General features: G+C 48.1%; 1 protein-coding gene across 1 annotated transcript; it reads left to right on the forward strand.

Moving 5' to 3' along the window:
* The first annotated feature begins 2,405 nt into the window (after positions 1-2,405).
* Positions 2,406-21,330, forward strand: LAYN (layilin). The gene is given in 9 exon segments (XM_032838398.1): positions 2,406-2,659; positions 2,662-2,983; positions 3,623-3,646; positions 5,941-6,238; positions 11,531-11,688; positions 15,235-15,267; positions 15,881-15,964; positions 18,116-18,212; positions 20,469-21,330. Coding segments are annotated over 9 exon segments (1,596 nt in total). The 5' UTR covers positions 2,406-2,443; the 3' UTR covers positions 20,833-21,330.
* Positions 21,331-22,423: the final 1,093 nt, after the last annotated feature.

The following is a 22,423-nucleotide window of genomic DNA, read 5'->3' on the forward strand; positions in this document are numbered from 1 at the left end:
CCCACCGGATGCAGCTCCCACCCACAGCGCCCACAGAGCCGTGGGTGACCCACCGGTCAGAACTGCATCACTGGGATAAACCAAATTGCAAGGGAGAGGGGAATAGTCTTTAAATGGAAGAGCATCTGCCTCGGTAACATTCAGGACTCTCGCTAAAAGAAATGGACAGCAGGTATCAGTGGACGACTAGTAGTTTTGCCCACAACACTATTTGGAGAAAAATGTTTGAACAGAGGGAAGTAGTCAGGCCTAGAAAAGGGAAATTTTTTGGAAAATTATAAATTGGCAGTCTCACATCAGCACTATGAAGAGTAAAAGGCACCCTGATATTGTTATCTGCCAGACAGATAAATCTCTTTTGTAAAGATGGATAGAGCAGACTGTCAAAGCCTAACCTTTCAAATCCGATAACTAACTCCCTTTGTTCTGATTCCATGCTCAGTGGGAAATCTCTTGCCCAGAAGCAGAGCGTGTGCTCAGCAGACTAATACAAACATCAGTTTGGTTGATGATAATATTTCTCAATGTATAACTATATTAGTCTCTTAATTGGGTTTAGGCTTGTCAAATTAAGGATGGGACCCTGGACCAAGATAATTTTACCAGGAAAACTGGACTGTGTAAGCTACCCAGCCTTCCCCAGTGCACACCTGTCCACACCTGGACACCTGCTTTACCAGGTATAATACCTGGACACCTGCTTTACCAGGTATAATGGTTGCTTTGCTGCCACAGCTAACAAGGTGATCTAAAACATTTATTACTGCTCACACACCTGGGGGTGTGGCTGGGGAGTTGGCTGATCTAGGCTGGGCCAGGCAGCTCTGCTTTAAGCTACGGCACCTTGGGCAAGTGTCTGGTGGTTGAGGCAGCTCTGTTCCATGTGTCCTCCTCTTTGGGATGTATATGGTCCACTGGGGTATGAGTTATGTTCCTCTCAGACAGTGACAGAGAAGCAAAAGAACAGATGAGGACATGTGAGGCCTTTTCCACTGTAGGCTCAGATACCTCTGACTTACCCCTAAAGGGCCAAATAAGTGAAATAATCAAATACAGAGAAAAAGGGTAGGGATATACACTTAGCCCCTTTAGTAAGAAGAATTGCAAAGTCACACGGTACAGGGTGTGGACCCAGGACCTGTGCAGGATTGGAGCTGCTGTTATAATTAGCACATGAGGTTGACCATATGCCTTAACAAAGGCAATGAATGTGCTTCAACAGCCAGAGTCTCAAAGGGAGAATTCAGGATACGATTTGATTCTTTGGCCCAAGGTGACAGCTTCCCTAAGTTGTAAGAGGTGTTGTAGTATTGGAATACATCCTTTTCAATTGGCATTTAGTAACCAGCTCTCGGCACCCTTACATGTCTGTCTGCTCCCATCAGACCTTCACAAAACTCTTAAGGTAACACCAAGAGTTAATTGAAACTTAGACGAAGAAATTGCCGGAATTCTACATAGACTTTAAGCGAAGAAAAGCAGAATATCACATGCCAACTCAAGTGTTTCCCTCTACATGGCAGTCCTTGCTTTGTCTTGAGAACCAGGAGTTTCTAGAAGGAGTGCATGTTGGATGTGAGATATTCTAATTCAGACATAAAGACGGCTGTAAAGGTCAGTCCTCACCCGGCCGAGGCTGCTTCGTTCTGGGGTAGCCGTTCTTCCCTCTATCATCAGCTGATACGGAAACAGATTTCCCAGCCCCAAGCTATATTCACTCATTCATTCAGTCCTCCCCCTGGAGAACTGCAGTGGCTCAAGCTGAGCCCCAAACCCAGGAAGTCAGACAGGGCTTCTGCCAGGATTCATAGCAAAGGGGTATGGGGGAGGGGCGGGGAGGGAGGTGGGCAAGGAAATCAGACCCACCTTCTGCCACTTAGTACTTCAGCTTTTGGACAGGAGGCTCACTTTATTATTTGCGGATATTTGAAAACATTGAGCTCACTGTAAGAAGCAGATGGAAATAGGAGTATTGCCGCCGTTTCAAAGAGGGAGCCCACACTGAGGGCTGAGCTGGTGAGGAAGGCTTTTTCACAGAGAGGGAGCATTCTTTCCCAGGGAGACCCTTCTTTCTACCACCAGCCCAAACCTGAACAATTACCCCTACCCCCCAACAGGTGCCCTGCAAAGGGGGAGGATTATTTCCCTGCTGAGTTCAAAGACACCCTTTGGCTTCAGGTGGACCTACTTTCTTCTCAGCCAGAACTCCAACTCAGCCACCTGGGCTGGACACTCTCCACACTGTCCCATAGCTTTCCGGCCCAGGGCACACTGCCCACTTGAGCATCTCTTCTTTGTATCCGCCATTCCTTTCTCAGGGGAGGCCCTGAGCACCCAGACTGCAGCCTATGGAGCCCCAGGGAGGTCTCGGCGCCCCGACTCTCCCACGGGCCCCCAATGCAGAGTCAGGGGCTCTGGGTGAACTTGGCCATGTCTGCGAGGCATGGGGTGGAGATGTGGCCCTCTTTTGAGCCACAGCGCTCTCTGCATCAGATTCCAGAGAAGCCAGACTGGGATATCACTCGGGCCCACGCCCTGGGCAAACGCAGGGTCTCCGTGGGAAGCGCGGAGGTGGGGGGGACGCGAGGGCGGCGGGCGGGGAACTGGCTCCCCTCCTCTGCTCGCTCCCCTCGCGAGGGCCAGGTCTCCAGCGCCGAGCACGCCGGAGGAGGCCATCAGGGGCGGGCCCGCGGCGAGGCTGCCCTCCCCTCGGTGACGTCCCAGAGGGCGGAGGACCGCTCGCTGGCTCCGCGCCCTCCCCGCCTCCTCCGGGTGCCGGGTCCGACGGTCCCCGGGAGATGCTGCTGCCGCCTTTGCATTTGCTGTGCACGCTGCTACGGGTCCGTCCGCTCCACCGCCGTGGCGCCGCGGGGTGCGAGGTCGCACCCGAGCCGGGCCATGCAGCCAGGAGCCGTGCTGCAGGCCATGCTGTTGGCTGCGCTGCTGGCGGGGCCCCGGGGCGCCACCGGCCGTCTGCTGAGCGGTGAGTGAGCGCGCTGGGGCGGGGGCGGGTTCCCGGTCGGGCTCTGCACGTGCACCCACAGCACCCCAGCTGCTGCCGGCCGTCCTCAAGGCCTCCACGACTCTCTGGCCCACTGCAGAGGCGAGGGGCGTCCCCGCCTCGGCTGGTAGACCCAGCCCTCCTGCCTCCCTTCCTTGCCGGGGAGCAGTCGCCCCGCGGCTCTCGGCCCCGCGGGTCTTTGAGATTCCTGGAATCTCAAAGTCCGTTCCCCGCCCAGAGTTCTGGGCGTTGGGGCACATAGGCTTGGTGGGTCAGTGGGCAGATCTGCCCCAGGAGGCGCCCCCTCGGCCCGCCCCACTCCCCCCGCGCAGGGGCAGGCTCTCCAGCTCTCTTCCAGCCAGCGGGGTTGGGGTTGGGGTTGGGGCGGGGTGGGGGCTCTCCCGTTCCCGGAGACGGCGTCTACAGTGGGGATTCTGGATCCCCTACGCGGTGGGAACCCAGCCTGTTACTTCTGGTCTCCTCTGTGGGGAGGATGGCGGGATCCAGCTCTGTTACCAAAGCGCTTGGAGAGGGAGAAAGAAGCCTAGTTAGCGCGGGACAAGCCCCGCCTGACTCAGGGGAATGACTCTCTGCTTCCTTCCTCCTGTCGTGTCACTGCAGCCTCGGACTTGGACCTCAGAGGAGGTACAGTGCTCTGGCTTCTTGCCTCTTCTGTTTGTTCTGCATGTCAAGAGGAGGATGTCCATGTCTCTTTCACAGGTTTTCAGGGCGCGGACAGACGGGCCATGGGGGTGGCGGAGAATGACAACCTCTACTCCGTTATCCCGGCTTGCAGAGCGGATGGAAAGGATCTCAAATGTGTCTCAGGATGGGAGTGGGCTGCGAGGAGGGGGTGGTGTGTGCATCTGAATTAAGCTGCCTGGGTTAGGGCTGCATGGGCTTTGTCCTAGGTCGTGGGGAACAGAAGACCCGCCCTTCCCCTTCCTGCAAATGAGAAGAGAAAGACACTTCCTGAAGGCAGGGGAACCAGATGCGCCTCAGGCATCCTTCCAGCTCTGGCTCTCTCTCGCACTCACCCGCAGACTTGCTATGTGTGGCCAGGCTGGACCATACAGGAAACCCGTTTAAGGTGTGATGTTTTCCCTTGATAAACAAATGGTAGAAAAAGGAGGTCTACCAGTAAATTTAACTCCACCTCACGTTATGCCCGTGGCCAGGCGGGAGGTACCTGGAGCTCATTTTCCTTCCGCTGCCTCATTTGGAGCCACCTTGAAGGAATCACAAGAGCTGGGCTGGCCCGGTCTTCTCCCCAGGCAGCACGCCAGCCACAGCCTCTCTGGCCAGTGGCCCCCATTCTCTCTGGAACAACGTCATCGTGAAAATGTCCTGCTTTTGAGGCCTCCTAATTTGCCGATGGGCCAGTCCTGTTAGAGTTGTAGCAATAGCAGAATAGCAGAGGAAGGGAGAAGATGCAAAACTCTTCGAACCTGTTGCTTATTGAGACTTTCCTTATAAAAGCAGTAAAAGAAGCAGTAGAAACAAGACTTCCCAGGAGTCTCCCGGATTAGCTGCATGTGCTCTGGTCCTGTTTAGCCCTGAAAATGCAGTCCACGGTCTGTAGCTTTTGCCCCGGGTTCTGGTCAGTGTTGGGAACGATGAATGCTCTCTGGTTCCCTGCACGGCTGCAAAACAAATTAGGAAAATGAGAACATCCCTTGGGGGCTGGGAAGAGGTTCCCAAACCAAAATCCTTCATCCTTTCTCGGTGGTAGCAGTTCACAGCCACAGCCCACAATCTGGCTCTCGCCTTGCGAGGGACTTCCCTTGTTGAGATTTGGTTTTCACTTGTGCATTTGAGTCCAGAAGCATATGCTGCGTGCTTCTGCAGGCTAGGAATTGGCGTTTCTTTCTGTATTCCCGGCACCTAGCACAGTGCCAGGCACAGAGCGTCTACGCAGTGCGTGTTGATGGAAGGAAGTTCGCACACAGTAAGGCTTCCCGAAGATGCCAGCTGGGGGGGTGGGGTATGTACTGGTGAACAGTTTGTCCCTTCTTAATAGAATCCCATCCATTTGTCTAAGATGGCATTCAGCCCTTTGAGTGCCAGTTCCATAAGACACGTTACACAGGCTCCCAGTGCAGCCTGAAACTGAGGCAAAGTGGGAACTGGGCAGCATAGTTCAACAGTTATGGGCTTGGTTTTGTAATCAGAACCGTGTTCTGACTCAGGTGATGCTACCGGTAGCTGTGTGACCTTAGCCAAATTACTTAATTTCTCTGAGCCTTAGTTTCCTCCTCTGTAAAATGAGGCATACACAAGAGCTACATCAAGGGATTACTGTGAGAGTTCAGAGAGAGAAAGAATAGATAAAAATGTAAATGCAATTAGCATAGTTTATGCCTCATAGTAAGAATTGAGTAAACCTTAGCTGTGTCTTTAGACAAGATCCATCACAGCAGAAAACCCCATCGACCTGATGCTCTTAGCTTCTGCTTATACCACAGCCTGGGCAAAATCTCAGCCTACTCTACAGGCAAAGGGTTCCAGGATAGAGTAGCCCACCCCCAAGTTCAGAGCATATCTCTTACCTGAAGGAAACACCAAACAGAGAAACCTCCCTCTCAACCACACTGCCCCCTGAGACTTCCTGATGAGATGAAAGAGTTCTATGGGGGTAGCTTTAAGTGGAACCATAAATCTTCACCTACCTTTCTTTTAAAGGATTGTCAAAAACCTTTGCTTTTCAAGACCCACAATGGAACAAACAAAACATGGAGCCCCCACACAATGCCGGCATCGGAGTTTAAATCACCGCATCTCCATGCTGAGCGGGTATTCATGTGCTCTGAGAAGCTAAACGACATTATAGAGTCCACAGATGAGTCACTGGCTTCCTGCCCATGCCACCGAGCATCCCTGTCCTGCGATACTTTGGGGAGTACTGAAATAGGTTGCTTTTTTTTTTTTTTTTCCTCCAGGACAACCAGTCTGCCGAGGAGGGACACAGAGGCCTTGTTATAAAGTCATTTACTTCCACGATGCTTCTCGAAGACTGAACTTTGAGGAAGCCAACACAGCCTGCAGGAGGGATGGGGCCCAGCTAGTCAGCATCGAGTCTGATGACGAACAGAGACTGATAGAAAAGTTCATTGAAAACCTCCTGGCATCTGATGGTGATTTCTGGATTGGGCTCAGGAGGCGTGAAGAGAAGCAAAGCAATAGCACAGCCTGCCAGGACCTTTATGCGTGGACGGATGGCAGCACAGCAACATTCAGGTAAGTATGGAGAACCCGCAGCAGCTCACCCACTTGCCGTAACTCAAAAAGGAGGTAGGCTGAACCCACGGTGCCCAGTGCAGGAGGAAGAGGAGAAGGCCCAGCCAGGCAAAGCCTGGAGAGGATAGCACTGGCCAAAGCTGGGAGGTGAAGGGGGTCAGTCAGTCAGCCTGGTTCTGTGTCCAACTCCTGTCCCAAGAGCTCTGTCCAGGTAGATGTGGCCCAGGAGCATTGTTTGAACAGCACGTGGTGCTTGAAGTCAGGGCTTCTGGCTGCCAGCCTTTTGAATTAGAACCCCAACCAGAGATTGAGGGTCTGTGGAGCTAGGAGTCTATTAGGGCTCCAGATCACAGGGAGTGGGCCTAGATGGGCCGAAGGGGGACTTAAGGAAGCCTGCATTTTGGAGGACCCTCCTAAACCCACGGCATCAGGACTCATTCATTTCACACCTTACCCTGGCACCACAGGGGCCTTGCCATAGTCCCTCCCAAAGAAGCCCAGCGACAGGGATAAACATCAAAAGATAGCAAAGTTAAAAGGCAGACATAAGTTAAAACAGAAGTTAGTTAAAACAAAGTTAAAAGGCAGACATAAGACCAGAAAAATGTAACGAATTAGGGAGTAATTATCTTTTTACAATAGAGTTGATGTAAGTCATTAAGACACTAAAAGTTTATGTAAGTCAATAAACCCCAAAAGATAAAGAGGCAAAAGACCTGAGCAGTTGAAAAATAGAAAATCTAACGGTAAATGATCCCATGGGGGGAAAAAAAAAGTTTAAACTCATTATCAACCAAAAGAATGCTGATGAAAATATGTTTTTTACCCGTGCCTACCAATTATGCCAATCATATCCACATCTTCCTTCTACGTGCCAGGGGCGGCCCCTCCAGGGTTCTTGTGGGCTTCTCTTCCTGGAAAAAAACCTTAAAAAGGAAAGGGAGTGGGGCACCCAAGTGGTTCAGTCTGTTAATTTTATCTCAGGTCTCGATTTCCAGATTGTGAGATCAAGCACTGTGTCAGGCTCCATTTGGGCGTGGAACCCATTTAGGGGTTCTCCCTCTCTGTCTCTCTCCCTCTCCGTCTGTGGGCCCCCTCTCTAATTAAAAAAAAAAAAAAAAAGGAAGGTTAGTAGGATGAACTATAATGCCCACCACTCTAGCTGGTCCCCGGACCCCAGCTAATACTCACTGACCTCCCTCCTCTACTATCCAGTCTAGATTCCCCTCACTCTCTGCTCAGGGAGCCTCAGTGTCTGACCTTGTGGCAGGACCCAGACCCTCCGCCTTGAGGTATGCGAGGACCCAGTCAATGTGCACTTCTCAGGCTAGAGTGATAGCACTTTCCCGTTTACCATTGAAATTGGGTATATGAAGACCCACAGGAACCCTAGTAGATAACTGGATGCCAAACATATTTCTTCCTGCCCCAAATGGGGGACTGCATAGCTTCTTCCTCCTGTGATTAGGGCTGGTTACTTCCTACAAAGATAATCACTGCTCTTCTTGCCTGCTGGTCTCTGGACACAAGGGTCCCAGAAGGCCCAAAGTGGCAGCCATCACTCATAGTATAATAAGTCTTTTCCTATATCTTCTGGTGGAAGTATTTCGCCTTTGGGTAGCGAGACATCTAAAACTTATAGAGCCGGGCATTGCAGAGACAAGAAGCACAAATTTCCCAAGTGGGTCACTACTAGTCATGGTGAACAAGGCTACTCCTGTTTCCACCCATTGGCTCCCAGACCCACGTGTTCTTACTCTTGAGTTCACAGAATAATACAAAGGTCATTGATTCAAAGTGTGCACTGAGTCTTGAAGGACAATACCTCCTCCTAGCAAGTATTCCCTCTCAGCTAGGGCTTCAGCTATGTTGTCAACAAATTCTTCCATCATTCTGTCAGGCTAGCAACTTCCAGATGGTGCAACACGTGACATGCCTAGTAAACCCAGTTAGATGACCAGCCTACTTCCACACCTCCTTTGCTATAAAGGAGGTCCCTTGGTCTGATAAGATGTTATTTGGCATTCTGTGCCAGTAGATCAAATAATGGGTAGTGGTCCTGACTGAGGCCCTGAGGCAGGAAAGGCAAACCCACACCCAGGCTGTAGGTCTATTCCCATCAAAGGGAATCATTGCCCTTTTCAGAATGGAAGGAGTCCAGTGTAGTCAACTTGCTCCCCAGTGCCAGGTTGGTGTCCTAAGCCTGGTGTTCCTTCAGGGACTTAGCTTTGGTCTCTGCTGCTGGCAGGTTAGATGTTTGACAGGAGCTTGATGAGCCTCGGTGAGAGGAGATGAACACTGTTGAGCCCACACAGACCCTCCATCCTTGCCACCATGGCTACTCCAGTCCGTAGCTCTTGTATGAGCACTGGGGCAGCCAGTCCCAGGCTAACTGACATCAACTAGCTGAGTCACTTGTCTCCTTGCCTGTTTAGTGCCTCTTCCATGTTAGATGCTTTCTGGTGGGTTTTAACTTGTGATGGAGCTTCACACTTCCTGCCTATTCCCATATGTCTGTTTGCATCACATGACTCTGTCCAAGAGCTCTGCTCCCCATCCCCAGTCTTCTCCTTTTTCTCCGCTTAGACTCCTGATCAGCTGGCCAAGCTCTTGCTTTACCCCTGAGTCCGTATGGAGTCTAACCTCCAGGAATTTCTCTTGCCATGCAAGCTGGTTCACTGGGCGCACCATCTGAGGGTCCCCTCACCCCTTGATCTTTCAAGGCCAACTCTGAGTGGGGTCGGCGTGCAGCTGCTGTCCTGTGGAGCCGTACTCCTTGGCTGTCCTATCCATGAAGAGAACTTGGGCAGCCTTTGTCAAGCGTCATAAGGGATTCCCTTGTGCGGGGATAGGTGGACACTGAGGGAGAGGCCGTGGAGCGACAGTGGGAGATGCCGTGCAGTGCTCTGCCTGCTCGTACAGTGCTCTCTGGTCCTGGATAGACCCCTTCCACCTTAGAATGAATCGCTCCTGGGCCTGCCCAGCCCGGGACTAGGTGTGTCTGACAGCACCTCACTCACGATGGGCAACTTGGGTTGCACAGTTTTTTGATGCTCCTCACCTAGTAGCAAGCCAGGATTGTTTTACAAAAGGTGATTATTTCTCACCTACAGATAACATGACCTTGCTATAGAATCCGAGGGGTCTACATTGTGATTTTCTCTTTGGGGCTTGCCACAAATTCTCTGTGGTGTTTCTACCCATCCCTGATACCTCTACTAATGGGATCTCCTCGATCATAGGCCCAACTGGCAACTCTGCTTACGCCACAGTCCAGAACCTGCTTCAGGGTCCTTTGTAGCTCTGGACCTCACTCAAAACTGGCTGTCCTTCATGCCAGCTGAAATAGGGGCCAGAACAGTATACCCAAGTGTGAAATATGCTGCCTCTAGAACCCAGAGAGGCCTACGAGGTGCTATGCCCCCTCCTTCACATTATTGTGAGATGTTTCAAGATGCAACATTTGTCCTTTAATGTGAAAGGGAGGCTCCGGCATTCCCTAGATCACTAGAAACCTACCATTTTTGGATGGGTTTCTAGCGATCTAGAAACTATGATCTAGATCTAGTGATCTAGAAACTAGTGACCTAGTCTGAAGTGGCAGGCTCTTGAATATTCACGGAGTTTATCTTTAACCCCCTGGACACATGGGTGTCTTCCTAAGCTTACCCTGTTCAATAGCATGTCAGAAATATGGTAGACCCGTGTGATTTTCCACGAGATGTCTAGGGAGTCCAGGTCTCCTCACACCACACTATGACAGAGGGTTCTAAAATTAGTATAGGCCCGAGGCAAATCCACAAATGTATACCGTTGTCTATTCCAAATGAACGCAAACTATTTCTGATTCTCCTTCTGATGGAAAATATTATGTTCCCTGGACCTGCATATTAAGTAGGTAATATCTGCTCGAGCAAAGACACCGCATATGGCACAGCAGCTGTAATTAAGGCTTCTACCTAGTTGTGTTTCTATTACTCTGGTATCCTCCTTCAGGGTCTGCGTGGTGTTTGCAGGGGCCAGTCCGGTGAACTAACTAGAGATATGCGGGAGACTCCCCCACCCTTGCATTCTCCGATCTTCAAGGGTGGTACTACTTTCTGTCATCTTCCCCTGGATAAGATATTGGTTTTTATTTATTACTTTGGAAAGGGTGGGGGCAGTGCAGTTTCAGAATCTTGCACTTGACCTCGTCCACTATTACGGCTCTTACCTCGTAGGGTAAGGAACCAATGTGGGACTATACCAGATACCAAATATGGCTGTTCAAGTCATGTATTTGGGGACTGGGGAAATGACCACTGGATGGGCCCCACCATCAGCTGGTCCTGGGCCAGAATTCCATTGACTCCCTGGCCTCCATAGGCTCCCACTCGAACAGGTAGCCCCAAGGACACTCCAAGTCTTCAAATTTCAGTGTCACCTTGCATCCGTGCCCAACAGAAGGAAGTGGCTCAGGTAACCACACAGACTCTGAAGCCCAGGCTGGAGTCAGTGCGTGCAGTGACCATTCACAGCATCGGGCTCTCTATGGAATCCAAGGCCTTGCCCTGGCATCCTTCTAGCCAACTGGGTGGTAGCACCATTTATTCCAAGTGTCACTGGATAGTGGAGCTTGGGCTGCACCCTATCCAGGAGCAAGAATGACAAAGACGAGGAATCTGGTAGCAGAGGCAGAAGGAGGGACCCACCTGCCTGATGAAGTGGAAACAACTTAAAACCGGACAAAGACTATGTGGGCCTTCTGCGCCGGTCCCCCCCGCCCCCCGCCACCTGCTTTCACAGCCTCTGCATTTTGGAAAGCCTTGCTCAGATTGCTGGCATTTTCCATTTACTTTCCCCGGGCTAGAAAGGCAGTCTTGACGCTTGAAAAGCACAAAGAGTCGTGAGCCAGGCAAGCTCTGGCTGAGATAAGCCAGGCCTCTTCTTAGTGCATCTGATTTCTGAAACAAAGGGAAACAAAAGCCAGTTAGGAAAAGGCAAGGAATACGCTCTCCCAGACGGGCCCGGCTAGCTGCTTTTTCTCATAATTACTCCGCAGATATCATATGGTAATATATTCCTCCCTACAAAGAGGTTGTGGTGAATGTCAGATGATTGATTGTGATGTCCATGTTAGAAAGCACGTGATTCTACTTATTGGCAGGACTTCAATTCCTGCCTCTCTCTGTGTTGTCTTCTGAAGCAGAGCCCTAAGTTCGGGGCTCAGTAGAACTTGAAAGGAAAATAAAAGTTTTGAAGTCTTAGGGTTTCCTCCCCCAGTGGTCTCCATTGTTGACCCGTTTCCTCCAGGAACTGGTACGTGGATGAACCTTCGTGTGGCAGCGAGGTCTGCGTGGTCATGTACCATCAGCCGTCGGCACCTGCTGGCGTCGGGGGCCCCTACATGTTCCAGTGGAATGACGACCGGTGCAACATGAAGAACAATTTTGTTTGCAAATATTCTGATGGTAACAAATCCCTCCCCAAGTCATATGGCTGAATTCTTAGCTTCCTCTCTTACTTCATGCACAGCTACTAGTTCCCAGAATTTGTTACATGGTCTCTGAGAAAGCTTGATGCAAATGCACGGCTGGGGAATGCAGTCACAATTCCTTACTGAGGTGTACTCCTAGCAAGGTGGGGGGGTCTGATGCCAAGAGAAGGGATAAAGAAAGGAAAGGGCCTAATTTATGTATGACAAAGTGAGAATTATGAGAAGCGCAGGGAACAGAAAGCCCTCTAAGTGGACTATCACAGATTCTTATTCTTACCACATGTGAGGTTGACTGTAGGAATTTGGGAAAAAGAAGGAATGTGAAAGGAAGCTGGCCATTGTTCTTGGGTTTTCTAGCAGCCACGTGACATGATTTTCTGAGGCTTAAAGGAGATGATGGAGTCCCTCAGTTTCACTGGTAGTGGACAGATAGCAGTCACCTTAAGGAACAGGCTTGAACCACCCTCTAGCTATGCCTTGCCGGTTCAGCTGGCATTTGCTTCTAGATCTGTTCAGTGCTCTGAATTGGCTACAAGCCCGCAGTCTCACTCCGCTGAGGTTCCCCAAACGCCTCCTCATAACTGAATTAGATCTAACCTTGAAGTGAGTTTTGATCTGTCCCTGAAGTTTCTCCGATCCCCAAGCCAACTGCTGGGTCCCAGATCTGCACCGTTTCCTGGCCAGAATAAAATGACTTGTTAGTTATATCTAGTTAAAGACTAAGTAGTCCTAAAATTGTTTAAATTTAACTGTTTTTACTATGATTTTTGCTGCTACAAGGTGCCCCCCCTCTCATCCTTCCCTTGTGTGCATTGTGAGTTGCCCAGCTGCTGTTCCCTGTGCTTGGAACTGTCCTACTCTTTCCCAGACAACTCATTCTTACCTTTGGGGTTCACTCTGAACATCATCTCCTCTCATAATGCAGCTAAGTGCAACAGGGATTGTGGATTGGAACCTGGATGATGATGATGGTTTCCAATAAAGGGCAGTATTGGGACGATTGGTAGAGTTTGAATAAGGTCTGTAGATTAGGTAACATACTATCAATGTTGATTTCTTGGTCCTGATCACTCTACTGTGGTTGCATAAGAACCTGACCCCCACATCTTTTGAAAAACATATTGAAGTAATTAGAAGTAAGAGTAACCATGCCTGCAAATTTTTCTCAGAAAAAAAGTTACACATGTGTCTGTATGTGTTTTTCATACATATGTGGGTGTATACATAGATATAAATAAAAATATAGATCCATAGATATAAATAAAAATATAGATACATAGACATAAATATAGAGAGATACAGAGAGAGAATAAATGAACTATAAAATCATAACATTTGGGTGAAATATATGGGCACTGTGTACTATTTTAGCAAATTTTCATAAATCTGAAATTTTTCAAAATAAGAAGTTAAGAAAATTTCCTTTGGGAAACCTCCCAGGGGTCCCTGAAAAACAAATTAGGTTTTCCTTCTAGGAGGATTATAGCACTGAGCACACACAGTACCTTAACTCCCTGTTTATAAATTTGTCCCTTTCACTACATGGTTGGCCTGAGGTCTAGAGACATACATGTTTGGCCAGTTCATGCCTGCGCTTGCTGGGCGAGGAGAGGGACATCCAGTGCCGTTCCAACAAGGTGGCACGCCATCTGTAATGCCAGATACGCTGTTATCTATGATAGCACACATAATAGCATCTAGAATAGATGTATCTGGCATAATAGAGGGCAAGTCTATCCGGGCCAGGGACTGGTTGAATAACATCTAAAATTGGACTTGGCAACATGACTGCGTGGAGTGGGCACATGCTGGCCAGATCTGAACCCCTGCTTGCTTCTGGGGTCTGCTGGGGGCATAGGTGTCTTCAGTGAAAATCAGAGGCAAATCTGCTGAAGGGGCACAATGCAGGACATCGCAGGGGCTGCTGGTGATGCTGCATTAATGTGCCGTGTTCAGTGCAGTATTCACGGTGGACTGAACCGTGGAGGGACAAGCAAATGAATAGGTCATGTCATGTTGTTGAATATACTACATGTTATAATGTCCTGTGGCAAAATTACTCTCTAGGATTCTTAGCCTGTATTTCGTATGTTCTGGCCATCCTGCAGAGCCTGAGAGCCAGAGGGGGCCAGGGCTGTTCTCATTTGCTATTATATCACCACGACCTAACACAATCTCTCTCCTTACAATGTTAGTTTTCACTTGAATTGATTGGGTTCCAATTCCAGCTCAGCTACTCACTAGCTGTGAGGTTTGGACAAGTTATTTAATCTCCTGGTACCTCGGATACATGGCGTACAAAACCACCAGAATGATTGCCGCTGGCTCATCAGGCTGTTAGCAGGGCAAATCGTGTTCATTTTTAGAAAACACTTAGAACATGATGATGTTTCTGTCATATAGGAGGCACTATATAGGTGGAGCTTTTAAAAATAAATAAATAGGGATGCCTGGGTGGCTCAGTGGGTTTAAGCCTCTGCCTTTGGCTCAGGTCATGATTCCAGGGTCCTGGGATCGAGCCCCACATCGGGCTCCTTGCTCAGCAGGGAGCCTACTTCTCCCTCTCCCTCTGCCTGCCTCTCTGCCTACTTGCGATCTCTATCCCTCTGTCAAATAAATAAATAAATAATCTTTTTTAAAGATAATAAAAATAAAAATAAATAAATAGATTTGCATTACCTTTGCGCATGTGCTTACACACATACACGCACGCATGCACACTCTTATGGGAAGAGGATTGAAAGTTTCCTTCAGAAGCTTCAAAATAGCCTTAGCATCCTGGCCTAAGGTCTGTGAATTCCAAAACCATGCCGTTTAAGGATGCCATTCCTATGAAGCCCAGAGCATCCGATGAGCACGAGAGATTTGCTACCAGTGCCTTAGGGGGACGCACTCCCAGCCCAAGGGGAAAACATTCAATGTAGATTATCTGTGCAGCCTGATGGTCTTCAGGCTCTCGAGACATTTGAAATAACTCAGGTTCTAGAACTCCAGTGTCCACCGTGGGCAGGTGGTAGTCTGTCTCCCCAACCCCCACCACAACCATGTTCACTTCGGGGGGAGATCAGTGTTTGTTACTCTCTGAAACATCCCCAGTGGGAATTGTTAACATGTCTTTGATTGCTTTAAGATAATCCAGGCCTGAGTGTAGTTGGGAAGGGGTAGGGGTTGCTTTGGACCTAGATTAGCCCTATGTTGATAAGGGTTAAAGCTGAGTGAGGGCACATGGGGGTTCATACCACTCTTTCTATTTTTGTGTATATTTTGAAATTCCTGTATTTAAAATTTTAAAATACTTTTTTTTTTAAAAAAATACCCAAATGAAGCTGGGGGAAGGCTAGTCTTGCTGCAGAAATTATTCTTTTGACTTACTAACCCAGATCTTGGCATCTAGCAACACTAAATAAAGTTTATCAGATGACTGAGTGAGTAAATAAGGGGAGGCCATCATCTGGCCAATTTCATCCAGATGGCATGGAAATTTAGTTACTATTTTCATGTTTGTTTCTTTCTACCGCAGAGAAACCAACAGCTCCTTCTACAAAGCCTGGAGGTAAGCCTATCATTTGAGATTTGGGCTAATTTGGGCTGTTTCTCAGGCCCCTTTTATGGGTTTAGAACTGTATGTTCTTCAGATTTTCCGGCAGGAAGAGGGCTGGTGGGAAGTCAGACCATTTGGAGGGGTGTATGCTACACCCAGCCCCACCAAGTAGTTCATTAATCTCTCCAGAGTTGCCCATTTCTCCCAAAGCTGAAAAGCAACAACCACAAATTCAGTTTGGGATGAAACTTGTCATTATTGACAGTATGAAAGGTATAACTCGATCTAATGAGAAAAGAAGTGAGCCACGTGGATGATTTATGGGCCTAGAAGTGAGTCATTGGCCCTGCCCTTTGGCATCTCTGCGTTCTGTGTGCCTTGATGCCAGGCGCCTGCTGTCTGTTTCAGGACAGGATTCTTGGCAGTGAAAATCTCACCAGGAAGATGAAGACGGTTAAACCTGGAGGCCAGCAAATTCAACCCTTTACTTTTCTATCTTTATAAATGGCCTTGGTCAAATTGCTACTGCTTTCTCACGTCCCCCCTACAACTTGGTGGGACCTCAGAGACCATCTGGATCATGAGGTCTTCTACCGTGTTCTCAAGTCCATGTGTCTGTTTCCAGATGAAAGAACAGAGCCAGCAACACCCACGCTTCCAGAAGATACAGGGAAAGAAGATGCCAGAGAGACATTTAAAGGAAATGACGGTATGGACAGAACCCTCCCGGGGAAAGTAGATGGTGGGACCCTCTTGATCACAAATTACAGAGGGTTACGTTCTCTACTTTGTTCTTTCCCGCAGTTATTTAAAAAATGAACTAAATGGGCCATCTGAGGCTTTGCAGAAAGTGCATGCAGAGTTGGGGACCATCTGGGAAGCCTGGGGAGAGTAGACCGGCCAGTAGGTGAAATGGCTGCATGAGGATGGGGGGTGGGGGTCGGGCACCCAGCAGTCCTGGGTGGGGGCAGGGTCCCGGGAGAGCAGCTATAGAGAAACAGGCACAGAAAACCCCAGGTGGGATGCGGGACACAGGACATCCCAGCTTGATATTCACGTGAAAAAGAAGAGGCGGGCAAAAACATTTTACAACGCAAATGATAAAGGATCAAAGAAAATGGGTGATAAACCGGAGTGCTAATGGAATTTCGACCTCAAGCCTCCCACCTGGAGCATTAAGGGAGATCTGGGATTGTGCCCCTGGACAACATTTAAAAAAACACGTCATTTCTCCGTGCTATAGTGTCCTCTTTTGCATAACAGAAGTAATGGGGCGTTCCTCACCTGTCAGAGCATCACCGTGGCCCTGAAATGAAATAGGATATTGTAAAGCTGTGTTTCTGACACCAGCTACCCCAACTTAGGGCAGACCCCACAGGGGAAGAGCTCCGTCCAGATGAGACTGTCCTCCCTACAGACATCAGTCACAAGTTCAGGGGTCCCCAGGCCATTCCCGCTTCTGATCAGCTGGTTGTAAATCCAGAGCATGCCCACAACTCCTCAGTTTTGATAACTCACTAGAACAACTCACAGAATTCAGGAAAACGCTATATTTCGGACTACATTTCATTGTAAAGCAGCTAAATCAGGAGCAGCCGCCTGATGAAACAGATTGGGTAATGTCCGGGAAGGTCCCATATGGGGAGGTTCTGCGTCCTCTCCCTATGGACTCAAGCAGCAGCATCACCCTCCTGGCACATGACTGTGTCCACCACCCAGAAAGTCCCTTTGAGCTTGGTGTGCAAAGACTTGGTGTAAGGATACAGCGTATAATACATTTAACATTGAGGTGTTCTTACACAGGCATCATTGATATGGTCATTGACCATGTAATTGAACTCAATCCCTAGCACCCCCCCGCCCCCCTCCTGGGACATCTCCTCAGCATAGACTCTGATGTGGTCTGATGGGGCTCGTGAATAACAGTTACTCCTATTACCTTAGAAATTCCAAAGATTTAGAGCCTCTTTTCCAGGAACCAAGGACAAAGGCCAGTCAAATATTTTTTTTATTATACAACAGATAAAATGTATTGAAAATGCTTTGGAAAAAGTACAAAAATGCTGTGCAGAGATGGGTGGTGTTTTCATTGTTCGTTGTTTTCATGGCGGCATTTAAAGTGGGTTTTGTTTTGGGCCCGTATCGTGTGGGGGTGGTTGTCAGGTTTGCAGCCTCACAGGAAAACAAAACAGCAACTTCTAGAAGGTTGGGAACCTTGGACCAGGGGAGTAAGGAAGGGGTCAGTCGCCAGTCCTTTGTTCTTCCTAAAGGAACCATGACAAAAAATTCTTTGGTTCTAAGTCTTGAAGGACAGGAAAGATCAGGCCTCTGAATGCCCTCCACAGTCACTGCTCTTGGCCCCAACTGGATCCAATTAGCCTTAGTCAGATTTGTTGGGAAGGTTACAGTCTGATTCATGTGTTTCATGTGACCTTCTCTTTCCTGGTAATGGCACTGAAACTAGCTTCTCTCTCCCTCCCTCCCTCTTCCCCACCCCACCTTGGGAACTACCATTTCTGTCCTTAGAGCCAAAGACATCAACACTGCCCAAACAGCCCCTGCTTTTTTTAAAGGAGCACAAGGACAAGAAACGGGAGAGTCTCTTTCTTCTGGGAAAAAAATATGACTAAATCAGTGCCCTTCTGATATTTTGCAAGAAACTCCAACATGTAAACTTCTTTTCTCTATGACTTAGGGTCATAGGACAGTCACCGCTCAGTCACGGACTGGCTGATGTACACATATCTCCTTCCAGGAGCACGCTCTTTGCAATGCTCTGTGTTGGCTATGCTTTTTCAAGCCTGTTTTGATGTTCATAAAAACATCACTAATACTGATATTAATATGGTTTTCTTTTCAGAAGCCGCCTTGAATCTTGCTTACATTCTAATCCCCAGCACCGTCTTTCTCCTCGTGGTCATCACGGTTGTCTTTTGGGTTTGGATCTCTAGAAGGAGGCAAGTAAAACCTTCAGTGTGTCAACCTGTGTGTCTTCTGGACTCTTTGAGATTTGGACATTGGTCTTTTTGCTTCATGAAAGGCCACAGCAGCTCCAAGAGAATTACCATTGCAGATTGGAGAGTAAATTCTCTGGTGGCCTGCTGGCTTTTGTGCTTAGTTGTGATTAGGAGAGTGATCTTACAGCCTTTAATTTTTGTGTGTGAAAGCTTTCAAATGACTTGAGGGGTGAAACGGTTATTCACCTCCTTTGTAGCCACACATCAGTCAGCAAGGTGCTTTTGTGACTGTAGGCTCTCACTCCAAAGAGGTTTGTTAGCTGGGTGAAGGAATAGGGAGCCATTGAGAAATGACTGTCCCAGAGCCTTCTGGCAAAGATCTGAAACTGAATCCCTTTGTTCAAAACGAAATAGCTAAAACCTTTTAGTTGACTTTGCTTTTCATTGAATATACAGATTCAGATTGCTGCAAAATAGCCACACTAAGTGGCCTAGATCATCTCTGTTTATGGATCGTGTGCCACCATTTTTGAGGTTCCCACCGCTCTTCTCAGTTGCCTTTTTACTCCCCAGCGTCATACAGACATGGAAACATGTATGTGCCATACACAGAAAGAAGCTGGTCTGCCCATTTTACAACAGGAAAACTGAGTTCCAGTTGAAGATTCGATTCCCTTTGATGACCATTTTATGATGAATTAGTAAGATTTCAACACACAGTTGACCCTGGAACAACACGGGTTTGAACTGTGTGGGTCCACTTATACATGTTTTGGGTATTTTTAATAAATACAGTATAAGTCTGTAAATGTCCTTTTTTTCCTTTATGACTTTCTTAATAACATTTTCTTTTCCCTCACTTACTTTATTGTAAGGACACAACATATAATACATATAACATATGAAACATGTGTTAGGTGTCTCATCAGAAGTAGGCTATTAATGGTTCCGTTTGGGGTCAAAGTTACAGATTTTCAACTGCACGGGGTGCGGGGGGAGAGGGTTGTTACCTGTAATCTCCTCACTGTTCAAGGGTCAATAGCAGAACGTGCTTCATTTAATTATATCTTCCTTATAGGATTATCAAAAGAATTAAAACAGTTAATTCATGCAGAATGGGCATATAGGAAGCACTCAAAAATGTTAGTTCTTACTATGATCCTTTTTATCAGTTAATTCATGTTGATCTAAAAATAGAATTCAGTTTAAAAAATAGGAATATATTTCCCAGCTACTCACTCTGCAGTTGTTTTCAGTTTTTTTGTTTTTTGTTTTTCCCTTTCTTAGTCTATTTAGCACCTCACCAGGATTTGGGAATTGCGACTCTGAAGCTGGGATTTCTATCTCAGGGATTTTTTCAGGGGTTTTTAACCTGTTTGCGTCACAGACCTCTGTAGCAGTTGGGTAAATCCTATGGAACCCTTCCCAGAACAGTATCTCTAAATATATAAAGTGAAATAACTCTGGATTGCAAGGGAAGCAATTGTACTGATAAAACAATTTAGCAAAATATTTCTAAAAAATAAATGTGATTCGGTAATACACATGTTTCTTTACTAATGTTTCTTTATTTAGTGGTGGGTATAGTTAGCATAATTTTGCAGTAGAGATGAGTATATCTATGATAACTGTGATGTGATGTGAAAAATCAGTGATTCTGTTGGCAATCAAGTCAAAGATATTGCTAATTCTACTCCAATTTATTACCTATATTTAGAATTGAAGGCAGGCTAACTTTGACTTGGAGATGAGTTTTTAAAAATGTGATATTGTTGGGGCACCTGGGTGGCTCAGTGGTTAAAGCCTCTGCCTTCGGCTCAGGTCATGATCCCAGGGTCCTAGGGTCGAGCCCCACATCGGGCTCTCTGCTCGGCAGGGAGCCTGCCTCCTCCTCCTCTCTCTCTCTCTGCCTGCCTCTCTGCCTACTTGTGATCTGTCAAATAAATAAATAAAAATCTTTTTTAAAAAATGTGATATTGTTCCCCAGCCACTTCGATCCATGGATGCCATGGGAGCTCTGGGGATCCCAGGGACACCCCCTCTGTTCTATGCTGTGGCAGAAGCGAATGGTAGATAGGCAGTCTCTTTCCTGTTTTGGTATCCCACCCCACCCCAGAGCCCTGACCCATAAGTTCGTGCAGGTGAGAAGGGCAGAGTCATGACTCCCCCGATGACTTCCTTGTCCCGAGCAGGAGACACGGGGATTTTCTCAATCCCCTCGTCTAAACTACTCAACACGCTTTTCTTTCCTCCTAGGAAACGGGAGCAGCCAGGCCCCAGCACGAAGGAGCAGCACACCATCTGGCCCTCTCCTCACCACGGGGACAGCCCAGACCTCGAGGTTTACAATGTCATACGAAAACAAAGTGAAGCCGATTTAGCTGAGACCCGGCCAGACCTGAAGAACATCTCATTTCGAGTGTGTTCAGGCGAAGCCACTCCCGATGACATGTCTTGTGACTATGACAACATAGCTGTGGACCCCTCCGAAAGTGGATTTGTGACTCTGGCGAGCTTGGAGAGCGGCTTTGTGACCAATGACATTTACGAGTTCTCCCCGGACCGAATGGGGAGGAGCAAGGAGTCTGGATGGGTGGAAAATGAAATATATGGTTATTAGGACACATGAGAAACGCTTGAACGAACGGGAATGGGCAAGAAAAGGGGAGCAAACTTCTCCTATTTTCTATGAGGAGAAGACTCAGAAAGTCTATGAAAATCTCTGATCAGGTCGTGGGGATGAGCATGTGATCTCCATTAGCCCCTTTTGGATCCCCAAGTTTGGCCAGATCCCCTATCCCCGATTCTCCCCCAGATCAACCTTAGGAGAAAGCCTTGCCCGTGGTCAGGCACGTAGTAGAAAATACCAGTTGATGGGTTACTTCTGACTTTCAAGGGACTGCGCTTTCCTTGGCAGGGAGAAGGTTGTGGCTGCGGGACTCAAGAGTCCCACCTCTGGGTTCTCTGTTTCTTACTCTGTACAGCAGTACGTATAATCACAGCAAGACAGAAATTACTAACTCTTTGCAAAGCCCACGTCCTCTGTCATCAGGCTGGCCTGTGCGTCGGTAATTCTAAGGTCCGTTTTTTTTCAAAGAATCAAATCAAATCAAAAGCAGGAAGCAGAATGTTAGTCTGTCTGTGTCTACAGCCCTTCCTCTGCCTGTGGCCTCAGGGGACCTCTTTTTCTTTCTCCTCACATCCAAACTTGGAAATAGCCAACTTGGAAATATTTGACAAACTGGGACTGAAATCCCCAGTCTTGGCTTCCAGGCGCCGCTGTGTGCCCAGCCCCGGCAGTGCTCATTACAGTGCTGGTGTATGCGTTCAACCCAAGCACCAGCACAGCGTTGCCGGTGACGGTCCCCACTCCTCCTGTTTGTCCTAGGGACCGGCTTGAATACTCTGGGACTCAGGTCTGCAGCAGAGTTTCTTGGCCCAACACCAGTTGTTTACACGTTGAAGGTATGAGGGCTTCTATCTTGTTATTTTAGGCTTTCATCTCTATCTTATTTTCTCAGTTTGTCCTTTTGCCTCATGTGTGGAGCCCGGAATGAGAGAGAGTTAGCTGGTCTGGGTCCCAGCAGTATCACGTGCCCAATTACCTGCCACAGTGGGGCAGAGAGCGGAGTGGACGACAAACACGTCACTTATGCCTGCTTCCAGGAAGTGCATTTTGTGGACTTACATTTTTTTTTAAAGATTTTATTTATTTATTTGACATGGAGAGAGAGAGAGCACAAGCAGAGGGAGCAGCAGAAGGAAAGGGAGAAGCAGGCTCCCCGATGAGTGGGGAGCCTGATGTGGGACTCGATCTCAAGACCCTGAGATCATGACCTGAGCTGAAGGCAGACCCTTAACCAACTGAGCCACGCAGGTGCCCCGACTTACAACACTTAAAGCAAAAAGAGTGACCCCATGGTCTGAAGGACTGACTTGTTGCTCCAAAATATTGAAGTTCCATAATTGGGCTTCAGATGTCCCAACTCTATAATCTGTCCATTTATCCCCCCCACCCCCACCCTGTGTCACCCTCCTCAGGCCCCTATGAGGCTGCACCTCCACCGGGATAGGGATCCTGTCTATCCCATCAGCATTGTACCACCTACACCCAAGACTGCATTTGGCACAGAGTAGACAATGTTTATGGAATGCATGAACAATTCATTTTCAGATCAATGTAAATTAGCCTAGATATGTTAGCCTAAAAG

This window comes from Lontra canadensis, unplaced genomic scaffold (genome assembly GCF_010015895.1).
Source record: "Lontra canadensis isolate GAN:19392208 unplaced genomic scaffold, GSC_riverotter_1.0 scaffold104, whole genome shotgun sequence".
NCBI classification, from domain to species: Eukaryota; Metazoa; Chordata; class Mammalia; order Carnivora; family Mustelidae; genus Lontra; species Lontra canadensis.